The sequence below is a fragment of the Equus przewalskii genome, chromosome 6 (genome assembly GCF_037783145.1).
Source record: "Equus przewalskii isolate Varuska chromosome 6, EquPr2, whole genome shotgun sequence".
NCBI classification, from domain to species: domain Eukaryota; kingdom Metazoa; phylum Chordata; class Mammalia; order Perissodactyla; family Equidae; genus Equus; species Equus przewalskii.
The window spans coordinates 2,072,402-2,087,232 of record NC_091836.1 but is presented as its reverse complement, the minus strand read 5'-3'; the positions used below and the strand labels follow the sequence as shown (position 1 = coordinate 2,087,232).

The 14,831-nt window shown below is 49.0% G+C and overlaps 1 protein-coding gene across 1 annotated transcript; it reads left to right on the top strand.

Moving 5' to 3' along the window:
* The first annotated feature begins 1,690 nt into the window (after positions 1 to 1,690).
* On the top strand, positions 1,691 to 13,398 carry LOC103562958 (zinc finger protein 77-like). The gene is given in 6 exon segments (XM_070622480.1): positions 1,691 to 1,874; positions 9,978 to 10,104; positions 11,298 to 11,478; positions 11,886 to 13,191; positions 13,193 to 13,244; positions 13,247 to 13,398. Coding segments are annotated over 6 exon segments (1,737 nt in total). The 5' UTR covers positions 1,691 to 1,871; the 3' UTR covers positions 13,315 to 13,398.
* Positions 13,399 to 14,831: the final 1,433 nt, after the last annotated feature.

Below are 14,831 nucleotides of genomic sequence, written 5' to 3'. Positions count from 1 at the left end.
TTCCTGAATACCATCAAAATATCTCTGGCCTCCTATCTGATATGAGGCCAAATTAAATCCAAATCCGACCCCACCCTCATTGGTTGGACTCCTGGTCAGGTCCAGGCCCCTGGACTACTATCAAAGCCTTATTCACTGGGTTGATCATACTGCTGGTATTTCTTATCATAATTTGTTTTCTATTTCATTGTTTGTCTTGCGCATGTCAACAAAATTTCGCCTCCTGAAGCACTTCTCATCAAATGATTCTCCCGTCTCCAGAGCATCTGCATACCTTGTCTGCCTTAGACTCCGTGGGCACAACCTTCCAGTCCAGTGAAATTCCTGCCTGAACCCCTGTGGCCCCATTTAGGGACAGCTCTGCGACCTCGTACAGCTGGAAGTAGTCACAGAAGACTGACCACCCTCCATGTCCCCAAAGGATTTCAGGGCCTAATGGATTCAAGGGGATTTTGTGATGTGGATCAAGGCTCCCCAGGGAGAGAAGCCCAAGGCATCCTGGCCCACATGCCAATTGAAACGAGCCTCTGGGAAGTATAGGGCGTCCTGACCTCATTCATATCTAACGTTATACGACCACACGATAACCAGACCCCACCTGCACTGACACCATTTTAACAGCTTTTTAAACATGATCTTTCCTTTGTCTAGTAAAAAACAACGCACTTGCCTGTGCCTTATAAATTTACCCCTATCCTCAACCCATTGCAGCTCTTCCCTGCCCAGGGGCCTGTCCCCATGGTACTCTCTGGGTAAAAGAACATGACACCAGACCTTGAGAGTCCCAGAAATCTCCCTGACTCTTGGGCTCACTGAGCTCGCATCAAATGTGATGCCTGGAGCCTGTCTCGCCTGGAGCCCACATCCCTGAGCCCCTCCTCACCGCCCCCTTTCCCTACACAGCTGCCTCGAGATTCCGTAATCCTTGAAGAGGAGTCTTTGAGAGTTAGTGACCCGTCTTCCGAATAGCCCCCTAATCTAATCTAATCTAACTAAACTTCCTTTCTCCATCTAACTCATTGGGATTAATTGGCTCAGATCGCGGAGAGCAGAGCGAGCCCGTTGCTCAGTAGCAGGTAGGGGGCGGGTGTCCCAGCGTCAGCGGTCACACAGGCAATCCGAGCACGACCCAGGCTCGTATGTGGTGACATCACTGTTGCGTGTCTGTTTTTAAAGGGCACCGATCCACGGTGACTCCTCCCCCTGACAGGCGTCTGACCCCGGAGCTCACCAGGTCCCCTGTCCCAGCTCCAGATGGGGGCACTCCAGGTAAACTGAGTCAGGACTTCCCGGTCCAACATAAGGACGAGCTGCAGGATGACGCCAGGTCCGCCAGCCGGCAGCGGCTTCTGCTGGAAGCCCAGGACCCGAGCGGGCGGTTCCAGTCCGGGGAGGAAGCCGGGCAGGAAGCCGCCGAGGCAGAGAGCCCGCGTCTTCCGCCCGGCCCTGCCACGTGACCCCCGCCAGCGCCTGTCAGGCACGCCCTGGATTGTAAAGCTGTCCAATCAGGGAGGACGGGGGCGGGACCATCGGGAGCGCTGCCGCGACCCCGGAGCCGCTCCATTAAGGGACAGGGGCGGGTCTTGGACATCTGTCCATTCAGGAACCGGTGCGTGCCACAACCCTGTCCAATCAGAGTGCGTGCCAGGATGAGTGACGAAAATACCATCCAATCACCACACAGGGTCCCGGAGCTGCGTCACAAGACACGGGGGCGGCGGAGCTCGTGTCTTCCTGGTTGTCGCTCTCCTCCAGTCGCGTCAGCGCGCGCACCGGCCCCGCGTGGCCTCAGGTGTCCAGTCCCGTCGCTGTCACCTGCCGGGGCCGCGGGGCTGCGCGGAGGACGCCCGGAGGGTCCGGAGCGGGCGGAGATGGTGAGTTCGCGGGTCGGGCGGTGACCGGGAGGGGCTGGTGCAAACCGGCCGGAACTGGCTGGAAGTGGCCGACGGCCCAGGTCTCCGTGCGCGGCCCGGGGTCCCCCCGAGTCCCCAAGCTCGGCAGGACGGTGGGTCCTGGCGTCCTGTTGCAGCACCGCGTGGGGGTCCTGGTCCCACCTGAGTCCCCACTGTGGGCGCAAACAATCCGTAAGGGATCCATAGATCAAAGCTGGGGTGAGTTTGTCACCCAGATCTGAGGACCGGCCTGGGGCCCTGCGTCCCCACAAAGGACGGACACCAAAGAAGTGAGTGTGCACAGTGGTCATATACGTCAGAGAGCAGGTGTCACAGATGATCGGAATGTCCCTTTTACAACGGTCACCAGGTCGCCCAGCCGGCAGAGCGATCGCACAGCAGGGAGCAGGTCTGTGGTCTCCAGCTCGGGGGTCGCAGGGCGGGCGCAGCAAGCAGTTCCTGGCCTGGGGAGAGACGCTTATCCGAGGGGGAGGTTACATCTTCCTTCATCTTCAAGGGCATTGTTCTCGTCTCTGGACGGAGAAGATGGTGAGGGCAGAAATACAGGGCGTGCCCCGTGGGCACGGCAGGCGCTTTGGGAAACAAGGTGAGGCCAAATTAGTTTTACAAGTGGCTTCCTCGTGTCCGCCAGTATAGCCTACCGCTCCCCACTTATTTATCACCGCCGTCGTGATGCCGGGTCAGTGAGCCGAGAAGACGAAAGAAAGATTTCTTAGACTCTTAAGATCTGGCAGTAGTGCTCTTTTATTTAGAGAATAGAATAGCATGGGGACAGGACCCATGGGCACTCAGGCTGCTGCGTGGGGACAGGGCCCACGGGCAGGAGCAGCCACTGCTGCTGCCCCGAGTTGAGGGTTAGGGCTAATTCTATAAGGCCTGGGTATGTGAGTTATCTCTTTACAAGACAAAGGAAAGAACATGAAAAAAAGTTAAAATGGTATCAGTGCAGTTGGGGTCTGGTCATTGGGTGATCCCATGACTTTTAGACAAGAATCAAATCGGATTAAGTAAAGGTTAGAAAGGTTAGAAGCCACCACCCTGAATCAGTTACATGAGATTGCCACACAGCAACCAACTTAAGTTCTTGCCTTCCCCGTTAAGAGTTTCTAGGAACAAGGTCATCTCTCTTCTTCTTCCTGGCACAGAGAGGGAGGCACCTTTTACAGATAGAGATTTACCTTACAAATGTAAAGGTGTCCTAACAAAGGGCAAGTTCCATTCCTCAGAGACTCCCTCCCTGTCCCAGTTTATCGAAAGCAATCAGCCCAAAACAATCCTGATGCCAAAGAGACATATCCTGGGGTGACCAATTTCAGGGCCCTACAAGGTCATCCCCCCCTTCCTTCACAAATACAAATGTCTCTCAAAAGGGCAAGCAAATTCCAGTCCTCAGAGCCTGCTTCTCATCTGCAGTTTTTAAAATTAACCAGCCTAAAATCCTCATCAGTCGGTCGTGGGGTGGGTCCTGACATCTTATCCCAGCCCCTTGTCGGGGGCGCTGGGTCCCACCCCAGTCCTTGGCTGGGCAGGCGTCAGAGGGGGATGGGTGGACCCCAGCTGGGCAGTCAGAGCTGAGGACCGTGGGGTCTCGTCCGGACTGGGGGCAGGAGACGCTGATCCGGAGATGGTGGGACGGGGCCGAGGGAGGGTCTCAGGTCCTCCAGCCCAGAACGCACCAGAAAAGGCACCAGAAAAGGCGGGGCAGGAGGGGAGCAGGAAGACGGGTCTCAGGACCCCCCGCCCCGTGGTCGCGCAGCGCGGGCTCGGGTCCAGGCCCGTCCGCATCTCAGTGCTCCTTCCGACGGGCGGGGGTCGGGCCTGCGGGGCGCGCGGAGGCCGAGAGCGTCTGGGAAGGAGGGGGCGATGGTGCGCAGGGGTCAGGCGGTGGAGACGAAGCATCCGAGCTCAGTGAGCACACTTTCCTGCCGGAGAGGGACCGCAGGGGCGGGAGGAGGGACGCGCCCGGGGCAGGGGCTCCGCGGGAGGGGGCGCTGTGGCCGGAGGACCCGCAGGAGCTGGGCGGCGTTTGTCTGGAGCGGAGAGGAGTGGACGGAGCGGGAGGCCGGGTGTGGGGCTGATGGCAGGTCCCCGAGCGCAGCCCGTCCTCGGAGGGGCCGTCTGCGGGCCCGGGCTGCGGGCGGCCCAGGGCGGGGGTCTGCGGAGGAGAGGCTGAAGCCGCGTGGCCGACACGCGTTGGTTCTGCTCGTCGGTGGGGCCCAGCGGTTCACGAATGGTGCAGGAGCACTTAGACTTTTGTTCGGTTATTTGAAGGTGTAAGGTTTTTATTTTCTTGGTTGGGTGGTGGAATCTTCCAGAGTGCTGCCTCAAGGGTGACCAGAGTCTTGCTTCTTTTTGTTATTCTTTGCAGATTTATGTCTGTTTTCCATCACCAAACAGTGTTCTGTGTGATTCCGCCTCTGCTAAATTTGTAGTGGGTGACTATTACCAGGAATACAGCATCCATGTCACACAGAAGGCTTCTGTGTGCTTCCTCAGCCGCAGTCTGTGTCACAAGTCCTGGTGTGTGAGGCTTGGGTGACGTGGTTAACCCATCCACTCCACTCCTTGCAGGGCCTGGCTTGTTTCACGTTTATGTTTCCCCTTTGTTGTCAGTGCTGCTAGAGTCCTTGTTTTTATCTTCAAGTGCAAATGGGTGATCAATGTTTTTCGTGTTGGAGAAAAATTTCAGGGTTCTAGATTATGGATAAGTTCAAATTGACTCGGAAATGCTGATGCAGGAGGGTCTGGATCCAACGTCTTTTGTCACAGATGAGTGTTTATTTCATATCGTTTCCTGCACTTGGAATTAACTAACTTTGGTTCATCTTGAGTGTGAGAAATGGGATCTCCTTTTGATGCCATATTTTTTTGCACTGATTCCCATTGGGGTTGAGCATTTGTCGTGTGGCATTTTGAATTCAGTGGACAGTTAGCCATTAATGATGACGTAGCTAGTGACCAGTTTGTTTGCTTTTTGGTTTTTAGCAGTAATTAGTTGTAGCTTTTAGTTGTTCCCCTGCCCATTGTTAGCTCTGCTGCTTAGGCAGTTTATCATTGGACTCCTGTAGGTACCTCACAGATGACATCGCTCTGAAACTTGGGTCACCATGGTAACAGAAGCTAGAGTTATTTTGCAGGAACTGAGGGTTGACCCCTGTCTGGCTAAGGCCGGTGGAGACCAGCACCAACCAGTTGGGGCTGCACAGGTGTCTAATACATGAACTCCTGAAATCAGGGAGCCAACAACTACACCCTCAGGCCATGTTAAGGCCACCATTTGGTGACCGTGCGTCCTATGCAGAGCCATGAGGCTTCACTAGGTTTGCGCAGATCGTCAATTACCTGCTTTCTCCTTACCTCCCATCGCCTGTCTCCACACTTCAGACCACCCTCCCCCCTCCCAAATATCCTTAGTCCCCATTTTCGGGGAGGCAGACTTGAGATTTGTTCTCCCTTCTTGCTTGTCCGCCTTGTGAGTAAACCTTTTCCCTGCCGCAGACACGTCTTGGTGATTTGCCTTTCATGCAACAGGCAAGACGAACCTGGTTCATTAACACTTTCATCGTCTCTCTGATAGTTTTCGGTTATTTTCTCATCTTTAATTCGTTTGTGTGTTTACTGCTTTCTCACGTTTTCTTTACATGGTCTGGACCGTCATCCTTTTTCATGTCTAGTATTGCAGATATTTTCTCCCAGATCATGGTTTATTGTTTCTGTCTCGTCTACACTTTGATGGGCACGTCCTAGTTTAATAGACTTGAATTTCCCGCTCTCTTCCTTTGTAGCTGACTCTTTTCTCTTGAATAGGAAAACTCTCCCAGCTGTCAAGTCATAAACACGTTTGCCTGTGGCTTCTCCAAGTGTTCTGCTGTCGTGTCTCACAGTTAGATCTGCAGTGAGCTGGTCATTGTCCGTGAGGTTGATAAGGACATCAGTCCCTTATTCTTCTGTAGATGCCAGTTGTCCCCACCTCACGTGTCACAGAGCCTCCATCCCACTCTTGCCTGGCAGCGCCTGCTCTGGGGCAGGTCCACGTGCCCACCTTGGGGGCCTGTTTCAGGGGGTCTGTTTTCTCCATTGGTGTCCCTGTCCGACCCTCTGGTGATGCCATCCTGTCCTAATCACTACAGTTTAACAAGTTTTAATGTCTGTCAGGGAAAATCCCGCCACCTTGTTCTACAGAAAATATCAGATTTTCTTAGGAATTTGTTTTACATTCCCGTTTTTAGAAGTAGCTTTTCTTTTCTTTTTTTTTAGATTGTATTTTTTTCCTTTTTCTCCCCAAAGCCCCCCAGTACATAGTTGTATATTCTTCGTTGTGGGTCCTTCTAGTTGTGGCATGTGGGACGCTGCCTCAACGTGGTTTGATGAGCAGTGCCATGTCCGCGCCCAGGATTCGAACTAATGAAACACTGGGCTGCCTGCAGCAGAGCGCACGAACTTAACCACCCGGCCACGGGGCCAGCCCCTAGAAGTCGCTTTTCTTAAGTTCAAACAAAACAGAAACAAACCCAAGACAAACGTGGTTGACCATTTAATAGAGTTTTCTTAAAACTCCTGAGCAGTTGAGAGAGCTGCCATCATGGCCTCCTTTCTGAGGAAGTGTGAGATCTCTGCATTTGTTGCGCTCCACTCTCGTGTCATCCAGTAACACTTTGACATATTCCCAGTAAGTCGTTTTTTATCCCACATTATATATATTTTAAATAAAATTAGTTGTAACAGCAATTAGTTTTAAAAATCTTTGTTAACAGAGTGTATCTTAAAAATTTACTGTTTACCTGCTTGTTTCTAGTGATGCAAAATACATGTGATTTATTTTTATGACTTTGAATTCTGGAAACAAACATCTGATTCTCTGATTATCTTCATATTCCTTTCGGGTGTGACGTGCACAGTCATTGTGCTATGAATAAAGGGAAAATTTTTCTTTTGTTACAAGATTCTTTCCTCGGAAAAGGACACCATTAGTTTCCTCGATTAATGATTTTTAAAAAGTAGCCTGTACTGCATTTCAGCACTGGAGAGGTTTCTCTGTCTGTCATTACAGAGAGCTCATGGTGAGGAACAGATTTGCTTACTGCTGGGTCCCTCCCTCAGGAGCTTCCCAGATAGAAACTGAAATTGGTCCCCTTACGTGCAGGGCAGGCAAAGACCTAAGAAAGGGCCAGGACACTCCAGATGTTAGGTGGCAGTTTTAATGAGCCAGGAAACGTAAGAGGCCTGTCTTATGCAGCCCAAAGATGAGTAGTTTCTGCTCCCACCCACCAAATCTGAAAAGTTTCTCTAGGGGCCTTAACCAGGTTCGATCATGTCCACAGTCCAAATGGTCTCAACACTGACTCACTCTCTCAAGGCTGTGACCTTGGGGCAGCTGCTGGGAGTTGGGAAGGCAAGTGGAACATTGTTCCAAGCACAGCGACAGGGTGGGCAGCCTCCAGAGGCCCGGATTTATGTCCGGGCTCAACCCCCCATGATGTCTTCGTGATGACCTCTGCAACAGATGCTTGGAAACACTCTGAAAAGAAAGAAGACTTTCCATGTGGTTTTATGTTAAACCATTTACAAGACCTTAGTTATCAGACTCAAAAGCACAGAATAGAAGATTAAGAGGAATTTCTTTTCTTTTTTTGTATAAACTATTTTAATATGAGTTTTTTAAGCTCATGGTCTCCCACAATATTAAAATGACAAATGCAGGCATCTTTTACTCTCATCGTGGTGCATGCAGCAGAGAGACGTGTTTCCAGTAGGAACTAGCACTTCTCCTCAAATTCATTGGGCAGGTTTGTTTTCATATTCTCCTTTTCCACGTGCCACTGAGCGAGCTTATGACCACACATCTTGTCCCCATCAAGAGACATGTGTAAACAGGTAGACATTTACTAAAGAGGAGTAGTTCACCTTTGAAAGAGAAAAGCTAACTACAAAGCAGAGCTTGTGTAAAGTTCCAGTACTGGGATTTAAATTTCGCTGAGGCATTTTCTGCTTCAGGAATAAAGGCAAAGACGAGATGAAGCCTTGATTTAGGATGAGAGTTCATTATTATGGGTCGTGTGTTGGAATAATCATTCACTCAGTATTTTGCTCCATTGGGCTGAGAGTTTGAAAAGGGCTTCATACACCTTTAAAATTTATCACATACACTAGAATAAGGTGTTAAAGTTAACACTGATTATTACTCATATTAGTCCATTTTGAAAGCTCACCAGCCTTCATGAAGTATACTCACACACAACATGTTCACCTGTTATGAGGCAGGTTTGTGAAAATAATTTCATACACCAGATCTCTCCATGAACTGTCAGCTTACAGCATTTCTTACCTGAGAGACACACCAAGAATTGTGTTTCATAGAAAGCCCCCTCCCTACTAGGAAACAGTCATGAAGGATTTTGAATCACTTTACTCTTTAAAGGACGTTCTTTCCTCGTCTCCAGTCCAGGAGCCATTCATCCCCTTTAGAGCCAGTTGTGTTGAAAGGCTTGTGAGATAATAGAAAACGAAAACGTGTATTGTTGTCGGCCCCCAGCTCCTGACACCCTTGGAATTTCCTGGGTGATAGAAGCGTCCTTTGTTCTCATGAGGTGACTCTGGCTGGGCTCTTGGAGGAGGATTTGTCACTGGAAAGATGAAGCCATGACTAGAAGCTTGGGATTTTTAGTCCTGCCCCCACTGTCTCGAGAGGGGAGAACGTCTGAAACTGAGTTTAATGATCGATCATGTCTACGTGACGAAGCCTCCATAAAAATCCCAATAGTGTGGGGTTTGCAGAGCTCCCGGGTTGGTGAAGAGATGGAGGTGCAGGGAGAGTGGCGGCTGTTATATTCGAATTCTGTGTTCATCATTTTTGGGACCCGCCAGACTGTCTTCCAAAGTGGCTGCACCATTTACATGCCCGTGAGCGATGGATGAGCTTCCCCCTTGCTCACGTCCCGCCAGCACTTGCTCCATTTCTGCAGTGAATGAACAGGGCTCTGCTTGTACCCTTGATTTGCATTTCCCTGCTGGCTGAGGGCCAGCCTCTGCTCATGTCTTCTTGGCCATTTGTATTTCTTCTTTGGAGACGGGTCTGCTCACATTTCTTGCCCATGACTTAATTATAATGTTCTTTATATTGTTGTCTCTTTTTTATTGTTGTGATCTCAGTTTTTTAAACGTAGTGAGAACACGAGCCTCCTACAGGTGTGTGGTTGGCAAACCCCAGGTGCTGCACTAGGTGAGGTGGCCTGACCTTCTCTGTAGCTGATGCAGCTGGGAGTTTTTTCTTTAGGTTTTGTAGTGCTCTTTATGCCATGTGTCTGGTGTCATCACAGAGCATTCTAAACTCATTTAGGTATTTTTTCTCTTGGTTAAAGTCCCATTTGCCTCTATTGCTTTCACGTCCTTCAATGACTGTTGTTTGTGTGACCATTTTCCTTGAATTCTGGGGACTTGATTAGTTATTTCAGAGGTTTTCCAGCTTCCCAGAGTCCTCAGGAAACAGGCTCTCCTCTTATCCAGCTGGTGTCCCAGGGCATGGCTTACACCTCTGCCCACAGTGTCCACCTCATCCTGGGAGGGGTCGTGTCTCTGCCTCTGTTGCCATTTAGGGAGGAGTCCAGGGCCCTTGACACTGTTGCCTCCAAGGAGAGAGTGTTCAGCTCAAGCCGCATTGCCGGTCCCAGGGTTCAGAACATCCTGACGTTCTGGTTCCAGTTCTTGGAGCTGACAAGGACATAACTTTTGATCAAGTCAAGTACCCATTTCCATGTGATCCAAAAGATGATTTCATCTTTCAGTTTTTACCTTATATCAGAGTCTGTTCTGTCTCAGAAAAAAATAATTCTTAGATTCATGCATGTATGAGTCTGTATCAGTTGTTGTGGTTGCACTTTGCTGCAGCTTTACAAGCACTTACCATCGCTGAGTGTACTGTGTGCCACTTGCTTGTTTATTGTCATTTCCCATGAACATGTGAGTTTAGGAGTCCTAGGAACTGAGTCCAGGTGCCCAGCTGTCACCCTCCCACACCCCTTGGTGCAGATGGGGCCTGGCTGAAGTAGAACGTGTGGGCTGTTTCAGGACTCGCTGGTCTTTGAGGACGTGGCTGTGAACTTCACCCCGGAGGAGTGGGCTCTGCTGGATGGTGCTCAGAGGAAGCTCTACAGAGACGTGATGCTGGAGACCTGCAGGAACCTGGCCTCCGTGGGTGAGGACGGCTTCACGCCTTCACTGAGTCTGTGAGGGAACAAGTGTTTCTCACACTTGTCCTTTCTTATTGGGGCCAAGAAAGGGGAATATGTTCGAAAAAAGAGAGACATTGTCCAAGCCTTCATGGAACCACCTAGAGTCAAATAGCTTTTCCACAAAACAACATTTTATGTATTAAATAGACTTTTTGTTACTGTTGATCAAAACTGTGAGATGTCCTAATTTTATAATCATGAATATTGTCTCTAGTGTCACTTTTGGCAGCTTTATGGTTTCCACCCCTGTGCCAGTTACACTGTGTTATACACAGGTGACATGGTGATTTTGCTGCCATTAAGCTGGCACTTATCTATCCTCACTGGCCTTGAAGACCAAAGTATGGGCTCAGCTCATGGACTGTTTGTTCCCCCTCTGTCCTCCTTCATGGTGAGCTCTTCCCTGTGAACTGTCACCAGCTGCCCTCACCATCCGTCTGCCATGGCAGCTGGGGCAGTGGACACAGGCTCCATCTGGGGCCTCGGTGTCTGCACCCACTAGGAAGAAACCTTATGTCTGTAAGTGATGTGGGAAAACCTTGGGTTGCCCCAGTAACTTTAGAAGACACACAAAAGCACACTGTGAATGTCCCGAGTGTGGGAAGCTTCCGTTTTCCCTCATTCCTCCAAGAACAGGAGAGAATGCACACTGCAGAGAGACTGCTCTCATGGAGAGCAAGCACCCTCGGGAGGAGGGACTGACATTTGGACACGTCCCTTAGAAATGGGACTCAGCCACTGTGTGAGAAGGGTCACGTGTCACTTCCCTGGCTTCCCTGCTGACTTTTTGTCCCTCCTGACCACCTGGGGAAGACCTGCATCTCTTATAAAAGGAGCATCTGGGGATGTGCGTTTGCGCAGTTCCTTCCTACTTTGCTTTTATGATGATTGTTATCTCAATGTTACTCTGCATCCATTTGGAAGTATTTCTTAGTGAACAGACTGCCATTTTGAGTCATTTCCCTTACTCTTGCCAAAGTGCCAGATAGCTGAGGGTCTGAGAGTTTTTCTTTACTCGCATGTCCATTCTTCCTCATAATATTTGTTTACATTTTTGGGTCAGTGTATGAAAAGAAATCCACATATCGTTTATTTTCTTTCCTTTATTCTACCATTTCTTTCCCAAGAAATTAATTTGTGGTACCAATTGTTGTAGATTGTTGCACTCAAGTTAGAACCAGTGGATTGAGACTTCAGCCACATATATTGGAAAATAAAACAGCCAACGAAGAGAAAATAGTAAGGTTCATAAGATGTGAGTGCCGGTCTGCTTCTGGACAAAACTGGACATTCCACAACGTTGGAGATCAGCACCCAGCCCAGGAGAGGCCTGTGAGGTGAGTGGCATTCCCACAGGAGGAAGGGGTCTCAGCAGAGGGTTAGACTCACTTAAATTAAAGAAAACGTAGAACCCTTGCTAAACAATTGTGTCCTGGGAGAACTTTCAGAAGATATTTTCATAAATGAGATGTATATACCGAGTGTCTAAAATATAATTCAATTGTAAACAATTATCCTGAAACACTGTATGTAATAAAGACTGAAAGTTATGACTATATTTGAGGCCTCAGGTAGAGCATTAAGCTTTTCCACTTTGTAACAATGTTGACAGTGCCAAAAACATTCATTTTCATTGAAAATGAGAAATTCATAGTCAAAAGAATCATTAACTGTCAATAAGTCATTAATAAAAGACTCACTTATAATCATTATGACCTAACGGTGTGCTTCGTATTTTGAACAGGAGCCATTTGCTGGAGAGTCTCCATGGAAGTAATGAAGGTGATGGCTGTGGAGAAACCCTGAACCAAATTACAGACCTTCCTGTGCGTGAGAGGTATCCAGCTGGAGTTAAACCCAGTGAATGCACGAAGTGTGGAAAAGCCCTCACGGATTGTTCTCTCCTTAAGAATCGGCAACGATCTCACACTGGGCATAAACCTCATCCATGTGAGGAATGTGGGCGGGCCTGCAGTTGTGTCTTGTGCCTCAGCACTCCTGTGGAAACAGACATTGTAGAGAAGCCCTGTAAAGGACGTCAGGATACTGGGAGAGCATCTGAGAGACACGTGAAGAGTCTCCATGGTAAAAAGCCTTTCGAGTGTAAGAAATGTGGACAAGTTTGCACTTGCGCCTCATCCTTACGGGAACATGAGCAAGGTCACCGTGGAGAGAAGCTCCGTGCATGTACAGTCTGTGGGAAATCCTTTAAGTATGACTCCTACCTATTACGACATGTGAGAACACATGCTGGAGAGAAACCCTGTGAATTTCCAAATACTCAGAGAGCATCTATGAGAAACATGAAGAGTCTCCGTAGTAAAAAGTCTTTTGAGTGTAAGAAATGTGGAAATGCTTTCACTTGTCCGTCATCCTTGCAGGAACATGCGAGAGGTCACTGTGGACAGAAACCCCATGTGTGTGACATATGCGGGAAGTCACTTCTGTATGACTCCTACCTTTCACGGCATATGAGAACACATACTAGAGATAGACAACACGAATGTAAGGAATGTGGGAAGGCTTTCAGCCGTTCCTCCTCCCTGCGAGTACATATGAGGACACACACTGGGGAGAGACCCTATGAGTGTCAGCACTGTGGGAAAGCTTTTGGCCGTTCCTTCTCCCTGCAAGCACATGTGAGAACGCACACCGGTGAGAGACCCTATGAGTGTCAGTGCTGTGGGAAAGCCTTCAGCTTCCCCTCCTCCCTTCAAGTACATGTGAGAACCCACACTGGGGAGAGACCCTATGAATGTCAGCAGTGTGGGAAAGCCTACAGTCTTCTCTGCTCCTTGCGAGTACATGTGAGAACGCACACTGGGGAGAGACCATATGAGTGTCAGCACTGTGGGAAGGCCTTCAGCTGCCTCTCCTACGTTCGAGCACATGTGAGGATACACAGTGGGGAGAGAGCCTTTGAATGTCAGCGGTGTGGGAAAGCCTTCAGACATCCTGCAAACCTTCGAGTGCATAGGAGGACACACAATTGAGAGAGACCCTATGAAAATGAAGAATGTGGGAAAGTTTACACGTATCCCAGTAAACTGGGGAGCACACATGAGGGCACACACTGGCAAGACACCGTATGAATGTCAGCACTGTCAAAAGCCTTCAAATATGTCATGTCTCTGCAAGTACATGTGAGAACACACACTGGACAGAAACTCTGAACACAAAGACTGAAGGAAAGCCTTCATTCTCCCTTGAAACCTGTTGTAAATGCAAGCAAACACACTGGAGAGAAACCCTAAAAATTGGAAGAATGCGGAAAAACATTTAGATGTAGCACTTCACTTATTTTCTTCATCAAATCTCAGGAGAAGGACGTCAGCATCATGGTGGAGTGAACTTTCCTGGGAATCTCTCCCCTCCAACATAGAAGAAAAAGGGGCATCGATACTGCAACAGAGGACATCCTAACCACATAGAAAATGTCAGAGAGACACGGACACGTACGATGGAGGGTGGAGAAGCTTGAGCCCCCTTTGGAGGAGCTGTAATGGCGTAAGAGAAATCTTCACTCCCTCCCCTAAAGACTGTGACCTGCAACCATGGGAGGTTCTCTGAGGGAAGGAACGGGAGGGGATGTGAATTCACAGGGTCACCAAGGGCTGCCTAGGCTCCTTGCAGCCTAGAGGGAAGCCCTCTAATGGGGTGAAAGCTTACAGAGGAGGTGACCTCATTAAGCCAACACCCCAGGAGACCAGATAGTGAGAGCGAGAAATCCGGAGAGCATGGAGGAGAAAGCGTGCCTCGCCCCACCTGCACCGCCATTCCCCTGCATGGGATCTAGGCTAAAGGCGGAGGGCTCGGAATATGCTGCTCTCGACCCCCACCCAGTGGCAATATGTAGTAACTGCAACCAAATAATCAGGGAATGTGTCAGACCTGACCTACCTCCTCTAACAACATCAGACACTACATCAAATCTAAAGACATGGGGCCAGCCCCATGGCCAAGTGGTTAAGTTTGTGCGCTCTGCTTTGGCAGCCCAGAGTACCACTGGTTCAGATCCTGGGCATGGACATGGCATCTCCTTTCAGGCCATGCTGAGGCAGCGTTATACATGCCACAACTGGAAGGACCCACAACTAAAATATATAAGGATGTACTGGGAGGACTTGGGGAGAAAAAAAAATTGGCAACAGTTGTTGGCTCAGGTGCCAATCTTAAGAAAAAGAAAACAAAACTACAGCCCAGAGAGAAAATGACAAGTGTCCAGAATTCAGTCCTGAGGCCACAGAAATATGTAATCTAAATGACAAACAATTCAAAATAGCTATCATGAAAAAACTCAACGAGATAAAAGGAAATGTAGGGAAACAATTCAACGAGTCCAGGAGATACTTCACAAAAGAGATTGAAACTATGAAGAAGAATCAGTCAGGAATGTTAGAGATGAAAGACACAATGTAAGAGATAAAATACAAAGTCCCTGAACGCTCGAGTGGACATCATAGAGGAGTGAGTCAGCATAATCGAGGACAGACATGTTGAAATGCTCCAAACACAGGTGGAGAAAGAACTAAGACTAAAAGGAATGAAGAAAGTCTCTGAGAAATATCCAAGTCAGTGAGGAAACACAAGATAAGAATTATAGGCATTCCGGAAGGGGAAGAGAAGGATAATGGAGGAGAAAGCATGTTCAAGTAAATCATGGCAGAGAACTTCCCAAATCTAGGGAAAG